The sequence below is a fragment of the Octodon degus genome, unplaced genomic scaffold, assembly GCF_000260255.1.
Source record: "Octodon degus isolate 3935 unplaced genomic scaffold, OctDeg1.0 scaffold00164, whole genome shotgun sequence".
Taxonomy (NCBI): Eukaryota; Metazoa; Chordata; class Mammalia; order Rodentia; family Octodontidae; genus Octodon; species Octodon degus.
The window spans coordinates 4,634,573-4,656,544 of record NW_004524740.1 but is presented as its reverse complement, the minus strand read 5'-3'; the positions used below and the strand labels follow the sequence as shown (position 1 = coordinate 4,656,544).

The 21,972-nt window shown below is 41.2% G+C and overlaps 2 protein-coding genes across 3 annotated transcripts in view; one reads left to right on the top strand and one right to left on the bottom strand.

The window, feature by feature from the left end:
* Nucleotides 1-7,277, bottom strand: part of Tubd1 (tubulin delta 1) — a 21,202-nt gene extending 13,925 nt beyond the window's left edge. Inside the window, exons 1-4 of one of the 2 annotated variants that reach the window (XM_004643030.2) lie at nt 7,026-7,277; nt 5,601-5,812; nt 1,846-1,993; nt 319-535 (exon numbers count right to left, since the gene is read on the bottom strand). In XM_004643030.2, the coding sequence (XP_004643087.1) occupies nt 319-535; nt 1,846-1,993; nt 5,601-5,769 (534 nt within the window). In that variant the 5' untranslated portion in view covers nt 5,770-5,812; nt 7,026-7,277. Of the gene's footprint in view, nt 1-318; nt 536-1,845; nt 1,994-5,600; nt 5,813-5,980; nt 6,008-7,025 lie in introns of those variants that run through there. The other variant, XM_023703149.1, reaches the window with a different exon arrangement.
* A 157-nt stretch (nt 7,278-7,434) lies between these two features.
* Rps6kb1 (ribosomal protein S6 kinase B1) overlaps nt 7,435-21,972 on the top strand; it is a 46,339-nt gene continuing 31,801 nt past the window's right edge. Inside the window, exons 1-4 of the mRNA XM_023703147.1 lie at nt 7,435-7,643; nt 18,089-18,138; nt 19,333-19,453; nt 20,930-20,998. Of these exons, the coding sequence (XP_023558915.1) occupies nt 7,503-7,643; nt 18,089-18,138; nt 19,333-19,453; nt 20,930-20,998 (381 nt within the window). The 5' untranslated portion in view covers nt 7,435-7,502. The remainder of the gene's footprint in view (nt 7,644-18,088; nt 18,139-19,332; nt 19,454-20,929; nt 20,999-21,972) is intronic.

The window sequence follows — 21,972 nt, the reverse complement described above, 5'->3', positions numbered from 1 at the left end:
AAATATTTATTTATTTTTATTTATTACATTTATTTTTATTGTGTGTGTGGCCAGCTCAGCCCACCAGGGGGCGGGTCTGGCTGGCATGTGGTGCTGGGGATCGAACCGCAGTCCCTGTGCTTTGCCAAGCTTGTTTCAAGTAGGTGCTTTAGACCACTGAGCCATCTCTCCAGCCCCCCATTCACTTTAACTGCAAAGAAAACAACACTTTTGTTTTGTACTGGGAATCAAACTCAGGACCTTCTGCTTGCCAAGCACGCACCTGTGCCACTGAGCTATCTCTCCAGCCCACAACGTTGTTAATTAATATGCTCATACCTCACCGGTTCCATAAGGCCATATAATCTGATTCATTTTCAAAGCGTTGGAGTAGTGATCTTGCAGACGCTGTGTAAGGAAGGCTCCCAGCCCTGATCCTGTGCCCCCAGCTATACTCATGATGATGAAAAAACCACTCAGCGAGTCACACTTCTCCACTTCCTTCTGGATTAGGTTCATGATAGACTCTTCATGCTTGGGTCCATGAACAGAGTAACTATGTAATGGTAAAAGAAATAAACACCTTTCAATGTAACCACAGCGATGGGATGCAGAGATGAAAGACTTAAGCTACAGAGATCTTTCAAAAGCTATGGAAGTGGGGCTGGGGAGTTAGCTTGGCAGTCTAAGTGCCTGCCTGGCAAGCACAAGGACATGGGTTTAATCCCTGGTACCACATGCCTTGCCAGTCCCAGAACCCCAGGTGATGGCCACCAAAACCAGGTGCGGTGGCGCATACACCTGTAATCCCAGTGCTAGAGAGGGTGAGACAGGAGGATCACTATGAGTCCGAGCTGCATAGCAAGACCCTGTACCAAATAAACAAATAAATAAATAAATGATTTTTTAAAAAAATAAAGCGATGGAGTGAACTAACACTCATGAAAGGTACAGGTAGTCTGGTTGACAAATTTTAAAATGTGCCAGTAAAATAAATTTAGCAGGTGCAAAGGAATGCTAGAAGAGCAGAGTGAATCTGCAGAATCCAGAAAGTTCTTTTTTTATAGGCTTTTTTTGTTTGTTTAATTTTTCTTTTTTTGGTACTGGGGACTGAACCCAGAGCCTTCACACTGAGCTATATCCCCAGCCCTTTTTATCTTTTACATTCTGAGGCAGGATCTCATTAAGGTGCTAAGTAGCCCAGGTTGGGCTAATACCTGAAATCTTCCTTGCTCAGCCTGGGATTACAGGCATGCATGGGATTACAGGCATGCATGACTATGCCTCGCGTATCAGCCATTTCTTTAGTTGGAGCTTTCAACTACCAGGTATTCTACTAATTTATGATAAAATATGATAGTTGATATTCATAACAATAGTCCTAAAGTAGTGGTTCCCAAACTGCTGCACATTAGAGTCCTTGCGGAGCTTTGAAAAATCCTGACATCTGGGCTTTACCCCAAAACAACTAAATCAGAATCTCTGGAAATGATCCCTAGACACCAGGATTTCCCAGAGAATCCCAGGAAATTCCAGTATACAGTAAGATATGGGAACAACTGCCTTGCTGTATTCTCAAGGACTGGGATATGGCCAGGTAAGTATTCTGTATTAATGTTAGTTTTCAGCACCACAGTGAAGAATGAAAAATTCTACGCAGAATATCTACGGTTTCGTCATTAGGCATTTTATGGCACAGAGATGGACTGAGATTTTTCTGGGTAGGTCAAATTCTAAAATTTTAAAATTTTAAAATTCTAAAATTTTAAGATTCTATGCTTTCTATCATATGCTGTCTAACTACATTATCTACTAATTGGCTATGCCAGTGTAATGGAACAGAAAGTCATAAGGAATTCCCCTTACCCGTAGGCCCAATTGTTTCCAGAACCCTGTTTCTGACAGAAGCACGCATGCGGACTGTACTTCCACCGCCCGGGCTGGGCAGCCTTTGACAGCACTTGATTGATAACTTTAGGTTCCATGTCAACAAGCACGGCCCGAGCAATTGGAACTGGAGAAGGAAAACACAATTTAAAAATGTCATATGTCGGGGCTGGTGAGATGGCTCGGTGGTCTAGAGCACCTACTTAGAACAAGCTTAGCAAAGCACAGGGACCGCGGTTCAATCCCCAGCACCACATGCCAGCCAGCCCCGCCCCCTGGTGGGCTGAGCTGGACAGACACACACACAAATAAAAAAATTAAAAAAAAATTAAAAAAAAAAAATGTCATATGTCATACTTAGGTAACTTGTAGCATCAACTGTTAGACCACTGAGCTCCATCCCCAGCCCTAGGTTCAGTAAAAACAACAAGAAAACAAATAGGAGTTGGGGAAATAGCTGTCATATTGGTTTGGAACACTGCAGTCACAGGGAAAGGCAGATGTTCGTGCAGGATTCTACTAAGCACTCCGGGATAACACGATCACTTGGTTCAGGTCTAAAGACATCTGGGGGAGCTGACTATGTGCCATGTACCATGCTGGAAATCGAGAGATAAAGGCAGGGCCGGGGAAGATAGCTCAGTGGCATAAGCACCTGCCTGGCAAGTGCAAGGTCTTAAGTTCCATCCCCAGTACCACAAAACAAATAAAAAAAGAGAGAGATAAAGGCAACCTTAAACTAGTCCTAGAAGGACCATGAGAGAAATCAAGCACGTTGACCCAGGTCTTAGTGTGGTGGCACACACTCCTAATCACAGCTGTTTGGATGGCTGAGGCAGGGGGATCACATGTTCAAGGCTAGCCTGGGCAACTTAGTGAGACTTCGTCTCAAAATTAAAAATAAAATGAGGCTGGGTATGTAGCTCAATGGTAGACTCCTCCTGGGTTCAGTCCAGTGCTGCCAAACAGATAAACAAATAACAAAAACAAAGCATCTCAACACTTAATCATAGTGCACTATACGGCCCACAATGAATCCATTCCAAAGTAGCAGCATATTTGGAGGTACAAAGATATGGAGACAGCATACAGCTCTGAACTGTCAGACCAAAAATAAAAATGTCGGAGCAGAGGGTGGAGAAGAGGGGGTAGAGGAGCACAAGGGTGGGAAACAGGCAAGGCTCAGACCTTGGAAATCCTCACAGGCAATGCTATTGTACTTGAACTTTACCTCTAAGGTAGTGATAAAGTACTAAACATTTTCAAGCAGTAGAGGAAAAGCTGGACATTTTTACAGAGGTGATAAGCTGGGTATGGTGGCACATGCCTATAATCCCAGCAGTCAGGAAGCTGAAGCAGAAGGATCTTTTGGAGTTCCAGACCAGCCTGGGCTACAAAGTGAACTCCAGCTCAGCTCATATTACATAGTGAGACCCTGTCTCAAAAAGACAAAAAAAAAAAAAACACGCAAACAGACAACAACAACAATAAAAACCCCCATAAATACGAAAGTGAGGACAGAGCAGAGACACATGAGATTCTAGACATGGAAACCGGTGAACATTTGGAAATGGTGCAGATGACAGAGTCAGATCTAAGGCAACGACAGCGAAGGCAGAGAAGGCAGAACCATCTTCAGAGATGTACAGGGTCAGAATGAGCAGGCCCTGAGTGCAAGGTTTAAAGAAAAGACAATGAGAAGCCAGGTGTGGTGGCACACCCCTGTAATCCCAGCACTTTCTAGGCTGAGGCAGGAGGATCACTGTGAGTTCAAGGCCAGCCTGCACTACATAGGGAGTCCCTGACACAAACAAACAAACAAACAAGAAAAAATAAATGAATACCTTTGGTATGGAGACAGGAATTTGAGGCTCAAATGGGAGATGGAGGTAGAAATGTTTATTTTTTTATTTTTATTTTATTTATTATTATTATTTTTTTTTATAGGGTCTCACTACACAGTTCAGACTTGTAACGATCCTCCTGTTTTTAGCTTCCCCAGCAGCTGGGATTACAGGTGTGTGCCACCACACCCGGACTCCATCTCTGAATCAGCATGCCCCAGGGGTGGGGCCAGTGTGGCCTGTGGGTACAGGGTATTGAACCCCAGTCCTTGCACTTGCCTAAGCAGGTGCTTAGTCTGCTGAGCTATCTCGCCAGCCCTTAGAAATGTGTACACATCAGTCAGCACTTAGAAAAAGACTATGCTAGAGGTACAAGTCACTAATGTAAAAAGATGTTGTATATTGTACGTGACTGAAATTGCCCAGAGAGAACTATACCTGAGATGCAAATACTGAATAAGAAAAGTTCAGAGCTCACTGGGGAAATAGCTCAGTCATATAAGTGCCTGCCTTGCAAACACAAGGATGCGGGTTCGATTTCCAGTACTGCATGTTGTGCTGGCCCCAGAACCAAAGGAGCGCCAAGCTTGCCATGAAGACCAGGCATGGTGGCACACACATACAATCTCAGCCCTGGGGAGACTGAGACAGGAGGATCACTATGAATCGAAGGAGCTGTGTAGCAAGACCCTATACCACATAAATAAATAAATTATATTTTTTAAAAAATTAGGGAGCCAGGGGCCGGGGAGATGGCTCAGTGGAATAACTGCTTCCCTGGCAAGCGCAGGGGCCTGAGTTCAATCCCTGGTTCCGCAAAAAAAAAAAAAAAAAAAAAAAAATTAGGGAGCCAGAGAGATGGCTCAGTGGAATAAGTGCTTCCCTGGCAAGCGCAAGGGCCTGAGTTCAATCCCTGGTTCTGCCAAATAAATAAATTAAAAAAACTTTTTTTAAAAGTTCACAGCTAAAGGACTGAGTTTAATTGTTAATGTTATCAAACCCAGTAATGAAGTGAAGTGAAGAAAAGAAAATCATGGTAGTTAGGAGTTACTGGAAACATCACTTGGAGCTGCTTCAGTAGCACTGCAGGCTAGAAGATTACAGCTGGTTAAATAGGGTTCTCCTTTGAGAATCTTTATTGAAAAAGCAAAAGCACATCTGGACATAGTGGTGCAGGCCTGTCATCCCAGCACTTGAGAGGTGGAGGCACAGGACTGCCACAAATTGGAGGCCAGCCTGAGCTACATAGTGAGCTCAAGGTCAGCCTGAACTACACATCCACACCCTGTCTCAAAAAAAAAAAAAAGTAAATACAAAATAAGGAAGATGTTCTGGGGTATCGAGTATGTAGCTCCATGGTAGAACATTGCCTCGTATGCATGAGGCCCTGGGTTCAATCCTCTGTAGTACCACCACCACCACCACCACCAACAACAACAACAACAACAAAGCTACAATCAAGAGTTAAGTCTTGGTTTTTTGGGTTTTTTTTTTTCCTGGAACCAGGGATTGAACTCAGGCCCTTGAGCTTGCCAGGGAAGTGCTGATTCTACTGAGCCATCTCCCCATCCCTCTTGGTTGTTTTATTTTATTTTGGTTTATATTTTTATGGTGCTGGGACCTAAACCCATGGCCTCATGCATTTTGGACATGCATTGTACACTAAGCCACATCCCAGTCTATGTGTTTGGTTGGTGAGATCTAAGCATGCCTATGTCCTGGAGGGAAGATGCCCCTAGAAAAGCAAAGGAAGCTAACACAGAAACACAGGGCCAGGTGCAAACTCACTTCCTAGAGAGATGGGAAGGGATGAGGTTCAGACACTTTTGGAAGGTCAGGCCTTGAATAGCTTATCTCAGAGTCAAGAAGAAGCCTGTGGATCACACATACCTCCATTTTCTTCTCTGAAGAACCTTTCTTTGCAAGATGTCTGATATGCCTCATTCTCTCTTTTAGAGCAGAATCCCTGGGAACACTGGGAATCATTAAATAAAACATCAAATACTTCAAAGCCAATCTGGTTGCCACACTGGCCAAGCTGCACTGTTACTATTGACATGCTGAGCCACACATTAGGCCTGTTCCTTCAGAATATGAACAACCTGTAACAGAAAAAATGCAGGTTTAGGCTAGGGATATAGCTCGGCGGTTCAAGCACCAGCCTGGCAAGCACAAGGACCTGAGTTCGATCCCCAATATCGCATGCCAAGCTGGCCATGGAACTCCAGGCACATTGTACTGGCCCCCAAACCAGGCATGGTGGTGCACACCTGCAATCCCAGTGCCAGGGAGGCTGAGACAGGAGGGTTACTAAGAGTCTGAACTGCGTAGTAAGACCCTGTATCAAATAAATAAATAAAAATTTAAAAAAGAAAAAATGTAGGCTTGGAGAATCATCAGACTAAGAATGAGAACAAAAAAGATGCCATATATATTATCATTATTATTTATATTAATTTTATACCAGGAAATAGTAACTGTAAAATACCAGTTATGCATGTGATATTACTGAGGAAACAGCGCTGCTGTTTATAGAGCCAGTCAGTCCAGGAAGTTCTTTTGCTTTCTAGAGTTCTGAGATCTTGGATTTGCTGTGTGAACCCATTTCATATACAGCTCAATAGATTTCTTTTCTCTTTTTGGCCTTTTGAGACGGGGTCTCGTTGTGCAGTTCGGGCTGGCCTTGAGCTCACTCTGTAGCCCAGGATGGTCTCGAACTCCCAACAAGCTTCCTGCTTCAGCCTCTTGAGTGCTGGGACTACAGGAGTGCGCCACCACGCCCAGTAGCTCAACTGTTTTTAAAACATGATTTGTATTTACTATTTTCCTAAGTATACATTTAAAACAAGACAAAGCAAAACAAAATAAATGCTGACTGAAGTAATTAGTACACAGTTCATCAGAATCAGCTCAACAAACGTTCAATTAACATTAATTTTCTCTCTTCAAAATAATGACACTGTCTTTCCACCAACCACCCTTCTGCCCTGATAACTATAATTAAGGCTGACAAAAAGATTTGGTGTTTAGTTCAGGTAGTACTGCCAACGTGCAGCCTGGAGAAAAACCAATGAAACAGTACGGCAGTTCGTACTTTTAACAGCAGAGACAACGTTTGATAATCAAAACCTCACAGGACGGCCACACAACACTCAATTCTGTTACTTACACAGTATTTTCAAACCAGCAAAGTAGGTAATATCCTCATTTTACAGTTCAGGAAACTGGGGCTCGCAAGGTTATTTGATTTCCCAAGGCTAACAGTGATCCCAGGACGGCTCCCTCGCGGGAACACACCTCTTTAAACGCACTCACCTACAACTCTCGGCCCCGCGGTTCTGGTCGGGTTCAAATTCAGAGAACCAGCCTTCTTACTACGCGCATGCTCACTTTCAACACTAAAGCCACCGAGGACAAACGCGGCGCTGTTCTTTTACTTGAAGAATTTTTTTTTTTTTTAATTCCAAAGGTCAATTACGCATGTTCAATTCCAATTTATCAACTTCGGATGCGGGACGCATGCTCCGTCCGTCAAACGCGCTCGTAGACACTGCGCATGCGCCAGGCTTCGAGCGCGGCTTCCGCAGTTTTATACGCATGTCGCTGCTAGTATCCGCCGCTGGAGCTAGTTCTACGCATGTCCGTTGCCCGCAGTTCGGCTTCACCGGACCTTGTACGCATGCGCCAATGCTGAACTTGAAGAGCCAGTCTAGGGCCCGGGCGCAGACGCACTGAGCTCGAGCAGCCGGTGATGGCAGCGGCAGCGACGGTGTCTGCGGCGGGTCCGGGCCCATGAGGCGACGACGGAGGCGGGACGGCTTTTACCCAGCGCCTGACTTCCGAGACAGGGAAGCTGAGGACATGGCAGGAGTGTTTGACATAGACCTGGACCAGCCAGAGGACGCAGGCTCTGAGGATGAGCTGGAGGAGGGGGTGAGGCCCGGGGTCCAGAGGGGGGCCCCTAAGGTGACAGGGTCGGGACGGCTGCGGGAGCCGGAAAGTCTGGTGTGACCTAAAGTTCGGAGACCAGGGGAGGCGCGATGAAGTCTTCTGGAGGAGCTGAGCTGCCTTGCTACCAAGAGCCGGGGAGCGGGCGGGGCGGACCTGGCCCCAGGTGTGAGGCCTCTGCGGGGCTCGCAGGTGCGGGTCGTGCCCTAATCCCCCAGAGCGGCGCGGCCCGAGCCACCTGTTTGCGGAGATGAGAACGGGCGCACGGGGGTTTCTGACGCTGTGTGACCTGAGTGTGGCGGGGCGCGGGTGATGGGAGCGTGTGTTGGGGGTGGGGAAGGCCAGGCTTGCTTGGTGTCCCGTAAGTGCAGGTGAAATGAGGAAGGGTTCCCTCGGATGGCAAGATTGCAAGTCTTAAACCTTCAGACCTCCCACAACCACCTCTCTTCTCGGCCTGTCGCTTCTGTCCCTAGGAAGCGCTCAGCTGTTAGAAGTGACAGCTGAAAACTTCTGTCGGGAGTAGCGCTGCCGCTGCTGTTACGGCCACCAGGAGTTTTATTTCGGGAGCAAGGGGGCTCTGCTGCATCTTCAGCGTTTGTTTGTTTGCCTTTAAAAAAAAAAAAAAATCCTTCCGTGTGACTTTTTTTAAAAAAAAGTTGTAACGACACACGGCATTTGTAACTTAATTTTTTCTCTAATTAAAGATGTCTTTTTTTCAGAATAATTTGTGTGATTTTGGGGTGGGGAAAAAACTAGTGTAGACAGCTGTGATTTTGGCTTGCTAAAAATAAACTGTTTGAACTGAAACTTGTGAATAGTAGTGTGAGGGCTTTCCTTGCTGTATTTTAGAGGGTTAAATTTAGAATTATTTCTCCTCACGGACATTTTGGTTTTTTTTACCTTTGCTATCTTACTACTTTGTCACCTTTTATGGAATTTTTTTCTAACACAAGTTTATTGAAAAATCACAAAGTGCACCTGAAGTTCAAAAATGGTATTGTCAGGGCCGGCCAAATAGCTCAGCGGATTAAAGTACCTGCAAAGCAGGCACAGGGTCCAGGGGTCCGATCCACTCCCACCCCGGGGGGTGCGCTGTGATGGCAGTTGAGACTGGGTGTGGTGGCACGTGCCTGTCATCCCAGCTCTTGAGAGGCTGTAAAACAGGCGGATCACTACAAGCTGATCTAGTAGTGAGACCCTGAACACCTTGTAGACCCTTCCCTAAAATACCAAAAAAAAAAAAAAATGATGATGTCAAATGCTCTGTGGATAAGTGATCGTCAGTGTTTATTTCATGGTAATTTAGATCCTAAATGTCATTATTTTTATTTATTTATTTATTTTGGTGGAACCAGGGATTGAACTCAGGCCCTTGCGCTTGCCAGGCAAGTGCTTATTCTACTGAGCCATCTCCCTGGTCCCTCATTATCTTAAGATTACATGAATACATGATGGATGTTAGATATTTGATGTTTGCTGTGACTGTAGGGCCTTTTATTCTTCTTTTTTTTAATCCCTAATTTTTCTTTTCTAGCAAGTAAATCATGTACTACTGCTGACAAAAAAATTGAGGTGCTGAGGCCGGGTAGATGACTCAGTAGAATAAGGTACTAACTGTAAAGAACTCTGAACATTATGCGAAACTAAATGAGCTAAAATAATACTGTTCTGTTTTATAATCAAATACGTTTCAATCAACATCACATAGTCCAGAAAGTGAGTGTTGAGATATGTGCTTTTTAAAGTGATATATTTTCTAATGGAATTCCTGTTCATCTCTTAATTGAACATAGTAAACACTAAATACAATTTGAAAGAAATGCAGGATTACTTTTCTTATGTGTTCCATGCTCTGGTCAGTTACATTGGTTCCATATGGTAGTGACTTTGAAATAGGATGTGAGAAAAAAAACTGGATAGAAGGATGCGTTATCTCTTCATTAGTTTAACTAATGGAATTCCCAGACTACTGGCTTATCCTCTTTTCAAAGTACAGTATCATATTAAAATTCCTGTTGAAACTGAGCGTGGTAGCGCACACTTGTCGTCCTAGCACTTTGGAGGCTAAGGCAGGCCCTGAACTGCATAGCGAGACTCAGTAAAATATACCTTATTTAACAATGTTTTTGGAGTTGAAATTGTTTCTTGGTTTGTTCTTTGAAGTATTCGGGATTGAATCCAGAAACACTGTACCACTGAGCTATACTCCAGCTGTTTTTACATAATTTTGTGACATGGCCTTGCCAAATTGCCCAGATTGGCCTAGAATTTGTGATCCTCCTGCTTCAACCATCCCAGTAGCTGAGATAACAGGCAAAAATCACCATTTCCAGTGAAAATGTTTCTTTTCTTGTTTTAGTTTTGAGACAGGGTCTCTTTAATATAGTTGAGGCTGGCCTGGAACTGTGTAACAGACTTGCCCCAAACTTCTACCTCAGTCTCCCAAGAACTGGGGTTACAGGTGTGTGCCACCATTCCCAGGTTGAGTGTCTTATTGTTAAGAAGTGCTTCAAGGTGGATAAAGGAAAAAATAGGAGTGAGGCTGGATTGGCAACCCAAGGAGAGTGACATCCAGATTATTCTGTAGTAGTAAAATTATTAAGAGTCAGAAATACAGGAGGTTTAGATTCTTTGGAAAATATTCTACTGTTCCTATTGTGAATTTATGACTTAATTTATTATGAAAACTTTCTTAATGTTGGTTCATATCAGAATAGTTTTACTCCTTCATTTTATAGTAAGGAAGCTGGGGCATAGGTGAGATGATTGCCCACAGTCATAGCTTTAGAGTTTTCCGACTCAGTTTAACAAATTTTATTGCACAGATTCTTTGGTTTAGTTTGGTTTTTTGAGACAAGGTCTCAGTATGCCCGTTCAGGCTGGTCTTGAATTTCCTGTGATCCTCTTGCTTTAGCCCCGGAGTGCTGGGATTACAGGCTTGTGCCACCACACCTGGCTTTATTGCACAGATTCTTGATTGCATTTGTTAGTCTTGCTGATTTTGTGCCTTGTCTCTTTGTAGTGTGTCAAAGTAAGTTCGTAACCCTTTGGCCATACCCACTGACTCTGTGACCTAGAGTAAATTTCTTTCTTTCTTTTTTTTTTTTTTTTTTGGCGGAACCAGGGATTGAACTCAGGCCCTTGTACTTGCCAGGCAAGCGCTTATTCTACTGAACCATCTCCCCGGCCTAGAGTAAATTTCTTAATCTCTGACACTTTTTTCTTCTCTATACAAAATGAAGTCCATAAACTATTCTAACAATATGCTGGCATATCTGCTAGTTTGTGGCAATGTAGTCTGTCAGTGTTACTCACTGCCAAGGATCCAGTCAAGTTTACATTCTGTGTCTAGAGACTTAAGTGCATTTAAATTAGAGGTGTTGTATTTTTAGAACTGTAGCATTATTTTTTTTAAAAATCACTTATCCTATTTAAAGATATATATTTCTTTTCAGGTATTTTATGAGTGAATCTGTATTATTAAGGGTATGTATTTATATAGTTTAGCTAATTCTTTTTTTGTTTTTGAGACTGGGTCTCATTATGTAGCTCAGGCTGACATTAGACTTGAGGCAATCTTCCTGTCTCAGCCTCCCAAGAGCTGGGATCACAGGGATGTGCCACCATGCTTGGCTACATAGTTAATTCTTGAGAAGATAAATGAAAAAAAAAAAGAGGATAAATGAGACTAAATTGATACATTTAGAAATAAAGTTGAATCTCAGGCTACCTCCTTTTATTTTTTACATTGCCAATAGATTTATTTTTTATTTTATTTTTTTTTAGATTTATTTTTTAAAAGAATGGATTAAAAGAAAAACAGAGGCACAGAAGTATAGAACAGAAAATAAATACAAATGTAGGCTGTTTTGCTAAATGTTTTATAGCCACAACAGACTAGTACAGAAAATGCCCTGTACACAATACAGAAAAGATTGAGTTGTTCCCTTAGGAAGGCTGAAGATTTTCAGTCTCTGTATTTGGATTTTAGGCTGCAGTCCTTGGTTTTGGATGGATCACTGGATGTGTGGCACAGTTCATGCTTTTAACCAGATTTGACCAGAAGAATGGCCACCTGGCCCAGGTAGAAGTACATGAAGTGTTTGGTTTCACGTGTCACATAACTACTGAAGTTCCTTCCCACAGTGCAGTGCCAGGTTGGGTTGTACTTCTTGTCAAACTCCTTGATGTGGGCCGCAATGTCCTTTTCTATGTTATATTTCTCCAGCACCTGAGTAGCGCGCTCCACACCCAGACTCTGGTCAGCTCAGCCCACCCTGGGGGTGGGGCTGGTGCAGCATGTGGTGTGGGGATTAAACCTCAGTCCCTGCGCTTGCCTAAGCTTGCCACTGCTGAGCTATCTTGCCGGCCCCCAGGTATTTATTTATTTATTTATTTATCTATCTATATTTTAGGGAAGGGCCTACAAGGTGTTCAGGGTCTCACTACTAGATTGGACTTTTAGTGATTCTTCTGTATACAGCCTCCCAAGTGCCATGCCCAGTTTCAGTCACAGTGTAAGCGTGCCCTGGGGGCAGGGCCGGCACAGCAGACCAGGGGATTGAACCCCTGCCCCTGCACCTGCTTGCAGGTGCTTTAATCCACTGAGCTATTTGGGCGACCCTTACTACATAGTTCAGACTGATCTTGAACTCACTTCATAGTCTACACTGACTTCAAACAGCAACCATGTCACTTCTACCTCCTCAATGCTGGGCTTAAAAGGAGCCACCATGTCAGCTGAATGTCAATTTTTTTTTTTTTTTTTTCCCCAGAACTGGGGATTGAACTCAGGCCTTTGCTCTTGCCAAGGAAGCACTTATTCCACTGAGCCATCTCCCCAGCCCCCTCAGATTTTTTTTTTTAGCAAAAAGTTCAATATTATTGAAGAGCAAAGTACTGTGTAGATAGTGTGTTTTCTTTTTCTTTTTTCTTTTTTTAAAGGACTATTCCATTAAATATTTATTTATTTATTTATTTATTGTGTGTGTGTGTGTGTGTGTGTGTGTGGCCAGCTCAGCCCACCAGAGGGCGGGGCTGGCTGGCATGTGGTGCTGGAGGATTGAACCGCAGTCCCGGTGCTTTGCTTAGCTTAGCTTGTTCTAAGTAGGTGCTTTAGACCATTGAGCCATCTCACCAGCCCGATAGTGTGTTTTCAAGGCTTCATGATTATGAAAATTTCTAGAAAAACATTATTAATAACTGTCCTATTACACATAATTATCAGGAAGTACCAACTAGTTTTAAATGGCCTAAGATTTAGAACAATGTTTACTTTACACCTTTCTCCCAATTTATCTGAATTACTAAATCTTATATTTGTGAACAGCCATGCCAATGGATAATTAACTTTTCCTCAAAATTTTTGTCATTTTTGTTTGTTTTGCAGTGTTGTTGGGAGTCAAACCCAGGACCTTACTCCGTGTTAGGCAAGCTCTGCCTCAGAGCTATACGCCTAATGTTGAATAACTGATTTAATGACTATTTGGGTTGAGGATAATTTTACCCATTGTAGACTAATTTTATAAATTTACTCTCTTTCATTGGGACTTTGGGCATATTAATTTGAACTTATGTACATTTTTAGTTTAAAATTTTGCACATGTGGTGTGTTGGTTAGAAACAGTGTTTAAGTGTCTTGTTTAAGTATCTTCCATGAGCAAGATTCCATTTTTTCAGGCATAGGGGCACACAGAAATAGCACTGGATGCATCACAAGTCTTAGGACAGCAGAATAATTTTGAATAGTTACCTGTGAAAGAATGTTGTCAGTATGTATTGTATGTTAGCTTGATTCTTCTCGTGTAAGACTTCTAAAGGTAACTGTGAATAGCAAAAATGAATTGTACCTCAGAAGCTTCTGCATTAGGAAGTAACTAACGGGTAGGAAGTAAAGCACAGACGCAGGTGGTGGTACCAGCCCGGCCAGTTCCGGAAATGAAACAGCTGCGGGGCATAGCTGGAGAGGTGGCTTCAAAGTCATGGTTCGATGTTAACTACTCTGTCATCTTTAATTTACAATTAAGTAAATTAACATAAAGAAAAAATTATTGTTAACTACTGTGTGATCTTTAATTTAAAATTAAATAAAGTTAACAAAGAAAAAACAATTATGTGATCCAGTGTTTGAGAGAGGTTAGTGCCCCCCCTTTTGTTAATACTGTCGGGATTGAACTCAGGGTCTTTGCACTGAGCTACATTTCATTCATTCATTCATTCATTCATTCATTTATTCATTTATTCATTTATTCATTTATTTCTTTTTGAGAGAGTTTCACTATGCAGTTCAGGCTGGCCTTCAGCTTTCTTTGTAGCCCAGGCTGGTTACAACAATCCTCTTGCCTCAGCCTCCCCAGCGCTGGGACTATGGGTGTGTACCATCAAGCCCAGCTAAATGTTTTAAAATTTTGAGACAGGATCTCACTCAGTTTCTCAGGTTGACCTTGAATTTGGCAATACTGCTTCACTGCCGGTGAGAGCCACTATGCCCTGTGAGTCTTTTGTCTTTAAAGCCATCATAGATAATTATATGTAATTAACATATAACATGCCAAAGAAACTGACCATAAACGTCTCCTCTTCCTCACAAAAATGTTATCCAGTCAAACATGAGAATTATTTTTCTTCCCCTTTCATAATGGCCAACCCATTTGCCCCATGAAACATCCTGTTGCTTGCTCATCATGACTTGTTTGCACCATGAGCAAGTTTTAAGTAAATTTTGTGGGATCTCTCTCAGTTTCTCTCCAGGGATTGCTATCTAGGCTATACTAGCCCACAACTCTTATCTTGCCTCAGCCTACAAAGTTCTGGGATTATAGGAGAGTGAACCATGGCTGGTTTAAAATTTGGGGTGTTCATTTAAGAGATTCAAACATTCAGTGAGAATACTCTCAGTTTTCTTTGCATGTTTTGGCTGTGTACAGGTACCTTTAAAAAAGATATGCCTGGGTATGGTAACATGTCCCTGTAGGAGGGTTACAGTGAGTTCCAAGCTAGTGTGGGATACAAAGCCTCAGTCTCAAAAAAAAAAAAAAAAAGAAAAGAAAAGAAAAATGGAAAAAGAAAAGAAAGATGTGTTTCATCTAAATTTTTTTCCTGATACTGGAGATTGACCCTAGGGCCGTCACACTGAGCTGCTACCTCCTTTCCTCCTTTTTTAGTGGGGGAGGGGATACAGAGTTTTAACAAGTTTCTAAATTGCTGAGACTGGTAGGGAATTTGAGATTCTCCTGACTCATTCTCCTAGACTACTGGGATTTATAATCACTAGATCTTCCCCTAAGTGTCTTGAATTCTAGAATTTTTACATTGGCTACTTGAAGAGTTGTAGTATTTTAGATCCCATTTTCAACTGAGTGATATTCTTTTGAGTAAAGTGAGTTTTAGAGTGTACTCAGTAATACTCATTTAAAACTATTTTATATCAATGACTGAATTTTGTCTTTTTTTAATAGCTGAATTTCTGTTAAGATTTTTTTTGTTTTTATAATTAGATGAACTTTAGTATATTTACAGAGTTATGTTACTTTTTTTCTTTTTGGTTTTTTTGAGACAGTCTTGCTTTGTTTTTTTTGTTTGGTTGGGTTTTTTTTTTTTTTTTTTTTTTGTTTTTTTTTTTTTTGAGTCTTGCTTTGTAGTTCAGGCTGCCCTTGATCCCTACACAGACCTCCCACAACGTAGGAGAGCTGGGAAGGGTGGCACTTACCTGTAGTCCCACCATTTGCGAGGCTGAGGCAAGAGGATTGCTGTGAGTTCCATGCTAGCCTGAGGTACATAGTGAGACCCTGTTTTTTTCTTTTTTTAAAAGATTTTTTAAAAAAGAAGCAGAAGCGATTTGGTTTGGCTCATGGTTTCTGAGGATCCAGTCAGTGGTTGGCTGGTTCTAAAGCAAGACCATCATTCCACAGGGTGCTGGAGAGCAAAGTTGCTCTTACCTTGACATCTGGGAAGCAGAACACAGAGATGCCAGCAAAGAGGTCCGTCACCCAAAGGCAGCCTGAGCCTCCCCACTCCTAATACTACATTCAACCTTGAACAGCTGTGCTCTGATTTGTGTGTATAGTATCCCCATGATCCAGTCGCCTCACCTATCCAGAAGTCTTTTTATCTGGTCTCAGTGACAGATAAGATTAACTGGCACATGAAGTAAGAGTACAGGTTTGTTTTATTTTGTTCAGTTTTCCGTGTGAGTGTCCATTTTTTCAGCACCATTTGTTGAAAGATTGTGCCATTGCTTTTTTTTTTTTTTTTTTGATATTTTTTAGGGAAGGGTCTACAGAGTGTTCAGGGTCTCACTACTAGATCTGACTCATAATGATACACCTATTTACAGCCTCCCAAGAACTGAGATTACAGACACGCGCCACTATGCCCAGTCTCAGTTGCCATCTCAGTGTGCCCCTAGGGGGGCGGGGCTGGCATGGCAGGTCTGGGGATTGAACCCCTGTTCCCTATGCCTGCTTGCAGGTGCTTTAATCCGCCAAGCTATTTGGCCGGCCCTTGTGCTATTGTTAACAAACATTCCTTTTGCCTTTTCTTTCCTGCATGAAAAGAAGTGCGTGCTAGGTCAGTACTCTGCACTGAGCTATATCCCCAGCTGATTCTTGGCATCTTTGTTAAAATCTGTGGCTTTAAATAAATGTAAGGGTTTATTTCTGGGTTCTCAATTCTGTTCCATTAATCTGCTTACCTGTTTTTTTGCAGATTGCACTGTCTCAATTGTGGTAGCTGAGTAGTAGATTTTGAAATCAAGAGAATATCAGTTCTCCAGCATTGGTTCATGATGGTATTGGGTCTCTTGCTTTTTTTTTTTTTTTTGGAACCAGGGATTGAACTCAGGCCCTTGCCCTTGCCAGGGACGTGCTTATTCCACTGAGCCATTTCCCCAGCCCCCTCTTGCATTTCTATATGAATGTTAGGGTCAGTTTGCTAATTTCTGAGATTTTGGTTGCATTCGGTTAAATCTGTAGACCAGTATTGCCATTTAACAGTGTTGTCTTGTTTGTTTTATTTTGTTCTGTTTTAAGGAAGGAAAGGTTTATTTGGCTCACAGTTTGTGGAGGTTTTAGTCCATAATTAGCTGGCTCCAAGGCAGGTTGGCATGGCATAGGAGCAACAGATCAAGGTGGCAGAAGACAGGAAGAGCAAGAGGGGCTTTTGTTTTGCTTTTTGAAAGACAAGGTCTCACTCTATTATTCAGGCTGGGCTTGAATTCCATAGAAAGTGAAGGCTGGCCTCAAACTCTCAGTGATCCTCCTGCTTCAGCCTCCAAATGCTGGGGTTACAGGTGTGCACCACCATCATATCCAGCTGACAGTCTTAAATCTTTTGATCTATAAATATGTAAGACTTTTCTATTTATTCAAATCTAACACATTCAGCATAATTACATAGCTTTCAGTTTATGATGATTCTACTTTCAGTTTCTGGGATCACAGGCCTGTACTACAATGTCTGGCTAGAGTTGCTACCTAATGTCATTTTTGTGTTGTGTTAATTTTCTACTTGTTTGTTCTTTAGACATAGTGTTTGGAAGCATGACTCCTGTTTGAGTGTGTTACTTAATGATTTTATCTTACTTAGCTACATTGTATAATACATATCAAACTGGTTGAGGTTCCTTAGGTTTAAGTTATTGCATTATATTAGTCTGCCTAGCAGGATAGTATCAGATTTTGTATAACTCAGATTATTTAGTAACTCATGCTAGGATTATAATGCCTTTAGTTTCATAAAACATAATTTTTTTATTTTTTATTTTTTTTGGTGGAGCCAGGGATTGAACTCAGATCCTTGCGTTTGCCAGTCAAGCGCTTATCCTACTGAGCCATCTCCCCGGCCCAAAACATAAATTTTTAATGGATAGATATACATTTTGAAGGAATAGTCACTTTTTTTTGAGATGCGATCTCACTGTGTAGCTCAGGCTGGTTTTGAACTCACTATATAGCCTAAGCTGACCTTGAACTCTGGCAATCCTCCTGCCTCAGCCTCCTGAGTCCTGGGACCACAGGCATGCACCACCATGTTCAACCCAAAGGAATAGTCACTTGATTTTTTGATTGATTTTTGTTTTTGTTTTGGCGGGTTTGTTTGTTTGTTTGTTTGTTTTCAGAGAATCCAACGCAGGGCCTCACACTTGCCAGGCAGGCACTGTACCCTGGAACTGTATCTGTGACCCTTGATTTTGTTTTGGATTGTGGATGAGTAGCATCTGTAGTTTCATTGCCACATGAAATTAAAAATTTAAAAAACGGAAATAAAACTCTTGTGACATTAAGTACTTTATTTTGTTTACCACCATATTTGCCTGTAACTAAAATATAAATAATTTTTAAATTTAATTTTCTCTCAGTTATGAGACAGAGCTTTAAACTTTAAGTTTTATTTTCATGAGATTATTTCTAAAATGTTAACATGTTTTTCAGGGTCAGATAAATGAAAGCATGGACCATGGGGGAGTTGGACCATATGAACTGTAAGTTTATATATTAATATTTTCACTGTGCTTTCTTTTTTTGTTATGCTAGTTGCAGTTCATACCCAGCAAGTGATTTCAATAACATGTTCTTAAATAGCCAGTTATGTTTGTAGGCTTGCTTTATTAAGTTTGGCTCTAAAATCTGATCAATGTAATGATATATCCAGAGTTTTGATATTGTATATAAACTTGGAGAAAACAATACTCATTCACATTCAGAGTATAGGTCTGAAAAATTCCTTAGGAATTTTTATTAGTTTAATATAGAGAATTATATATCTAACTTTTTTTTTTTCTTGGCGGAACCGGAAGTTGAACTCAGGCCCTTGCTCTTGCCCGGGAAGTGCTTATTCTGCTGAGCTATCTCCCCGGCCCCCTATCTGATCATTTTTCACTTAAAGTTTTGGAGGAATTCCCTATCATTGAGAGATTTGTATGAGAGAGAGAGAGAATGAATAAATATGAATGTGTGTGTGTGTGTGTAGATAGGGACTCACTATATAGTTCAAGTTGGTCTTGAAATCATGGTGTAGCCCAGGATGGTCTCAAATTTGTGATGATCTTCTTGCCTCAGCCTCCCAAGTGCTGGGATCGTAGATGTGTGCCACCACATCCAGCTTCAGATTTGTGCATGAATCAGTCATTTTAAACAGTCTCTGTTAGGTGAATGTGGTGATTAATCTGTTCCCTACCCACCCTAGGTAAAAAACTTTGCTATGGGAGGAGACTGACAAGATAGATCATGCACACAGGAAACATTTATTTACTTATTTATTTATTTTGGCGGAACCGGGGATTGAACTCAGGCCCTTGCACTTGCCAGGGAAACGCTTATTCCACTGAGCCATCTCCCCGGTCCCCACACAGGAAACATTTAAATGACAGTCATCACCAATTTTGAAGTATTTAAGTGAGGCCAATAATTAATCAATAGTAAATTCTGTGAACAAGTAGATAGTTACCAGCCCCCTACCATGTCAGTGAATTATGATTTCACTTACCACACAGATACTAATTTTTTTTTTTTTTTTTTTTTTGCAGAACCAGGGATTGACAGATACTAAATTTAATGTCATGTATTTTTTTCCTTTTACTTAATTGGATTCCATTCCTATTTCTCCTTTCTAACAATATGCTAAAGATAATTTTAACTTTTTGCAAATTTACTTTTGGTTTTGTTTTTCTTCCCAGTGGCATGGAACATTGTGAAAAATTTGAAATCTCAGAAACTAGTGTGAACAGAGGGCCAGAAAAAATCAGACCAGAATGTTTTGAGCTGCTTCGGGTACTCGGTAAAGGGGGCTATGGAAAGGTAGGAAGTATTTATGAAATGAGAGCTATTGTGTGTCTTGGGTAAATTGATTTTCATACTGTACCTCCAGCAGCCTGTTAGCTATCAGCCAAAGATATGATGGTCACTTGGTGAGATTTGAGGAATTAAGAAATTGAGTTTTCTTTCCTCTGCCTGCCACTCCCCCATGTAAACACTGGCTATGTAATTGGTACTCAGTATTTCTTTTTTTTTTTTTTTTTGGTGGAACCGGGGATTGAACTCAGGCCCTTGCACTTGCCAGGCAAGCTCTTATTCTACTTAGCCATCTCCCTGGCCCCTAGTATTTCTTAAGTAAATAAGCAGCTGGGGCTGGAAAGATAGTTCAGTGGTATAAATGCCATCCTGGCAAACACAAGGTCCTGAGTTTGATCCCCAGTACCAAAAAATAAAGCAGCTGTGCAAAACAAAGTCTATTATTAATGTGTTGGTTCTTTACTTTGGTTAAATGGTATCTTGTAGGTATCTTCTTTAAACATAAATAGATCACTCCTTACTTTTTTTTTTTTTTTTTTTGGTACTGGGGATTGAACTCAGGACCTTGTGCTTGCCAGGCAAGCACTTATTCTACTGAGCTATCTCCCCCCACACTCCTTTTAAAAGAGACATGTTTACTAGATGATCTGTTCCCAAGATCTTAATCTGAATTGGTATTCTTTGACTTGCAGTATCTGGAGAAATAGAGTTAGGAAAGGAAAAAATATGAGAAGGAATACAAAAATGCATTTTCATAGTTTTGCCCAATGCCTACTAATTTAATGCCTTACCTTTATGATGCTCTATCCAAAAGGGGAGGAGGGAGTTCTATCTGTTTTAAAGGTAGAATTTGGATAACTTCCTTAGGATTGAGTTTAAAAACTACTTATGGTATTAGTGTTAATTTCTGTGAATTATGACATTCGTAGCTTATTATACTTATGGACACACTGTAATATGTTCGTATCATTCTGAATGTGTACACATACATTTTGAATCTCACATACTTTAACTGTTGCTTGAAAATGTAGCACTAGCCATTTAATGGAATAGGTAAATGATGATTTCCTGCCAATTATTATTAACTAGTTTTTTTTTTTCTGTTAACTAGTTTTATGTGAAGAAAGAATAGCAGCACTCCTCAAATAAATTTATAATCTATGTTAGAATTTTAAGTTCATGGCTGTGCTCCTCAGAACCATGGCTAGAGTTCATATTGTGGAGTGCTCATCCTGAGATGGTCATTTCCCAACCTTGCCACCAGATGGCAACAGATGAAGCAGGAAAGTCCCAAATTCAACAGATTTCACTACAGTAAATACTAAAATGCTCTGTACTAGCTGATCATTTTTAAATCCAGCCCTTTGTGGTGTTAGTTTTTATAATATAAACTGCTGTATCATTTGTTTCTGATAAAAAGGAAATCAAAGGATATGACCTATATAGTTAGGCTTTTAATAATACAAACTGTTCGTTTTCCAGGTTTTTCAAGTGCGAAAAGTAACAGGAGCAAATACTGGGAAAATATTTGCCATGAAGGTGCTTAAAAAGGTGATGCCTCCCCTTTCCCCTTGTTCTTTCTGACCCCCCCCCACCTCCACCCCCAGCTGCACAGTGCTAGGGACTGAACTCAGGGCCTTGACATTGTGGGCAAGTACTCTGCTGCTGAGCTGTATTTCCTAACCCTATCATATAATTATTTAACCCTACTTACCTTTATTAGTGATACACACTTTTAGCTTAGCTGTGCATAGTGGTGCATTCTTATACTCATATCTGTGGGTGGCTGAGGCAAAAGGATTATAAACTGGGAGTCCGGCCTGGACAGCACAGCAAGACCCTGTCTCAAAATTTAAAAAGGAAAGAAAAAAATTAGCTTCAGGGCCATTAAAATTCTCAGTTCAGAAGATGATTTCTGGAGGCTGGGTTGTAGCTCAATGGTAGAACTTGTGCTTTGTGTACATGAAGCCTTGGGTTCAATCCCTAGCACAAAAATAAAAAGTGAAAATTATTTCTAATATAGTGATTGTCTTGGAATTTGAGATATGTTTTTGTTATTTTGATTATTGTTTTATTTCTGCTTGATTAGGTTAGAAAGGAGAATACTTTTAGTTCTTTTTTTTTTTTTTTTTTTTGAACAGGGGATTGAACTCAGGCCCTTGTGTTTGCCAGGGAAGTGCTTATTCTATTGAGCCATCTTCCTGGCCCCCTTTTAATCTTATTGATAGATTATAGTTCTCTCCCACCTTGAACCTATCTTACTTCATGGCTTTACTCAACCAAACACCATTAAGAAGTGGATTTGGGTGCAAGCAACTTTGCAAGACACGTCTTTCCCTCTTAATCAGAGGATTTCTTTCTCTCAATAAATTCCTTCTCTTAATTTCTGTTGTTCCTAGAATCCATTACTTCATTACAGAGGACACAAACTTGGCATTTAAGACATCTAGTAGGTTGAGTGCTTCATTGCCCCATATCACTTACTGCTGAGCCACCATCATTGGGCTTGTGATCCCCTGCCTCAG